The sequence below is a fragment of the Vigna unguiculata genome, chromosome 1 (assembly GCF_037176805.1).
Source record: "Vigna unguiculata cultivar grain cowpea cultivar isolate G323 ecotype 2 chromosome 1, ASM3717680v1, whole genome shotgun sequence".
NCBI classification, from domain to species: Eukaryota; Viridiplantae; Streptophyta; class Magnoliopsida; order Fabales; family Fabaceae; genus Vigna; species Vigna unguiculata.
In genome coordinates, this window is record NC_140792.1 from 3,248,156 (window position 1) to 3,251,173 (window position 3,018).

General features: G+C 23.2%; 1 protein-coding gene across 1 annotated transcript; it reads right to left on the reverse strand.

Moving 5' to 3' along the window:
• Positions 1-943: 943 nt before the first annotated feature.
• On the reverse strand, positions 944-1,607 carry LOC146888600 (uncharacterized). The gene is made up of 2 exons (XM_085667856.1): positions 1,445-1,607; positions 944-1,145 (listed from the first exon to the last, which is right to left on the reverse strand). The coding sequence occupies exons 1-2, from the start codon at positions 1,557-1,559 to the stop codon at positions 1,078-1,080; spliced, it is 183 nt and encodes a 60-aa protein (XP_085523982.1). The 5' UTR covers positions 1,560-1,607; the 3' UTR covers positions 944-1,077.
• Positions 1,608-3,018: the final 1,411 nt, after the last annotated feature.

Below are 3,018 nucleotides of genomic sequence, written 5' to 3' on the forward strand. Positions count from 1 at the left end.
CATATTTATTATTTGTATTGTTAGATAATAAATTTATTTGTATTTGTTTAAATATTTATTATTAAAATGAAAAATTATAATACATAAAATATGATATTATGTAGTGTATATCAGTACATAAATTTTTACATTGATTTTAATAAGAATATGAGTTGGGTAGGTTTGGTTTTTGTTGCAATAATTGACTCCATTATTGGGATACCCGCCTGCAATGTTTGACAATAAAAGCCATGTGTTACATGTTACCTAATACTGACTCACTCAGAAATGACTTAACTTTCTTTTTCATTTGGTTTTGTTCAAAGTCCAAAAAACGAAATTTTATATTTTCAAACTTTAAAATACAAGGACTTTTTAACCATTTTCAAATGACTTTGTATACTTTTATAAATCCTTTCAGAAAAAAAGTGTGAGAAACTAAATTTTGAATAATATTTATTCTTAACTTGTGACAATTAAGACAATTGATTAATACGTGTTTATACAAAATATAATTATTTATGGAGTTTTTTTAATATATATATATATATAATTAGTTTATTTTTATTAGTCTATACAAATTATTTTTTATTTTATTTTTTTCTTACAAAGATTGAAAAAATATTTAAGTTAGAAACATTTAATATATGTTGTATTCTATAGTGATGATACTACATTTATGGATAACATATATTTTTAGTTGATGAGAAATTGAAATTCGTCTACATCTCAAATTTCGATGTATTTTAGTCTCTAAATATAAGAAATGAATGGATATAGTCTCAAATTTATTATAACAAGCAAACTTATATTCTCACATTTATTTTATCATGTCATATTATTTTAGTAAATTAAAATTAAAATTTAGTTTCATATATATATATATATATATTGATTTAAATAAATTAGTTAATGTTTTTAAAATTTGAAATTTAAGATGATACATCACATATTAACAGCGGAGTAGATCTAATCCATCAGAACCATAATTGCATTATATTGTACAATATGATTATTAATTATAAATAAGAGTAAAGCATAAATATAATTTGTGGGAACGATGAAAGCCAAAACAATACAATATTATGTAACTTTTTTTCATGGACTTGGAGGACGACGAGGAAAGTTGTGGCCTATGGGATCACCACCTCCAAGGAACCGTTCATCTTCATGGTACCCAAAAAAAAAAAAATTGAAAATGAATAATCACTAATCCACATAAATTAAATATTGATACCAAAGAAATATAAATAATAAAATCAAAGGTTTTTTATGGTAAAAAATAATCAAAGTTTTAAATATAAATCATTTTTAGCATTTCTCTTAAAAATATTCTTATTTTTAATCTCAAGCATCTTCATCTTCGATGGAAAAGTAGATGAAAAAAATGAATTTAAATTCATACTCTTAATCAATGCAAAAATGGTTGTTTGAAAGATTAATAATTTGATGGTAGGTGACTTACTTGGTTTGTGAGGGTCTGAAATCCAAAGGGGTACCCTTGCTGTTGCCATATTCATTGATAAGAGAATGAGAAATAGAAAAATCATCTTCATCAAAACCTTCTCATAATAACCCATCTTAGAAGGAAAAAAAATTTCAAATATGTGAGAATATAGGATGGGAAGTAGAGATATATATAATAATAATAATAATAATAATAATAATAATAATAATAATAATAATAATAATAATGGTAAGAAAAATGTTGTGTATGGTATCTCAGAACCTGTCAATTTTATGAATACAACATTACATTAATTTCATTCATTATTGTGGAAGGACTGATGTGATGTGACTTTAAATATAAAACCTAGTTTTCGGGGGAAGTTGCCTTTCTTATTTAAAAGATGTACTTTTTTTTTTCTTTACAATAAAGAACTTTAAATATGAGTTAGCTTTTAGCCAACAATTTTACTTTTACCTCAAATTTCAAAGTTAATAGTTAATTCTGTCTTTCATTTGTCTGAATCTTTATAAAATAATATAATGTTTGATGCTCCTAAATCATTATAAGTCTAAATATATTTTTTATCGTCGAAAATAATTTAATTGTGAGTTAAAAATTTTTGTATATAAAAAATATATATAAACCTATCAATAGAACTAATTTTTTTTTAACTTTATATTTCTAGTTTGGGAGAGGAACTATCCGATTTTTTTAAAAGTAATTTAGAATAATTTAAGATTTTTTTTTCTCTAACGTTGGAGAATGTGTTTCTGATTTACTTGTTCTCTGTGTAAACAATTATCCTTTATTATAAGAATTAAATGTAAAAAATAGATAAAAAATAGTACAATAATAAAAAAAGTAAATGATGTATTTTTTGAATATTTTAGATTTTTAATCTCCTTTAAGCATTGACCGATGTATCCATTGCAAAATTTCGTGCAACTTTTATATATAAATCATCTCAATCTGACTTCCCTATCAAAAGTTATAAATGTTTAAAGTTTTTCTCCACCAAAGTTTTGTATCGTAAAATATAGGACTGTTCTATCAAATGTAATAATTATTCTATGAAATATATATCAAAACAAGTTATCACAACAAAATTTAAGGCAAAAATCAAATTTTAACTATTTTTAATGATTTGTAGAAAATTAATTGTATAAATAACTAAAGTTGTGTTACCCTTACACAACTTCAGCTCAATTCAAATTATATTGAAGTTGTGCATTAAAGAAAAAAGTGAAAAGTCATGTTAAAATAGCACAACTTCTTTATACTTAAGTCATACCAAACTAACATGACTTGTTATAAAGATGTTTACCTTCAAAAAGTTGCGTAACTCCCAAATAAGGATGATTAAGGATGGTAATAGATCAGGTTACGTTGTGAATATTTTTTTGATCAAGTTCTCTTGAGCTTCCTTAAAAACAAATAAATAAATTAGCTTATTTAATACGTAAGTACTTTTTTCATATAAAATTTCTAAAATTTTATTTTTAATTAATAAATAAACTATATTTTTAACCTCTATTAACCTTACTATTTTCATAATATAGGTCAAAAAAGGCACATCAACAAGTTCTGTG

Coding starts and splice junctions, on each gene's coding strand:
- LOC146888600 (XM_085667856.1), bottom strand. CDS start 1,559: ATGGGTTATTATGAGAAGGTTTTGATGAAGATGATTTTTCTATTTCTC. Junction 1,146..1,444: donor TTCAGACCCTCACAAACCAA/GTAAGTCACCTA, acceptor GGTACCATGAAG/ATGAACGGTTCCTTGGAGGT.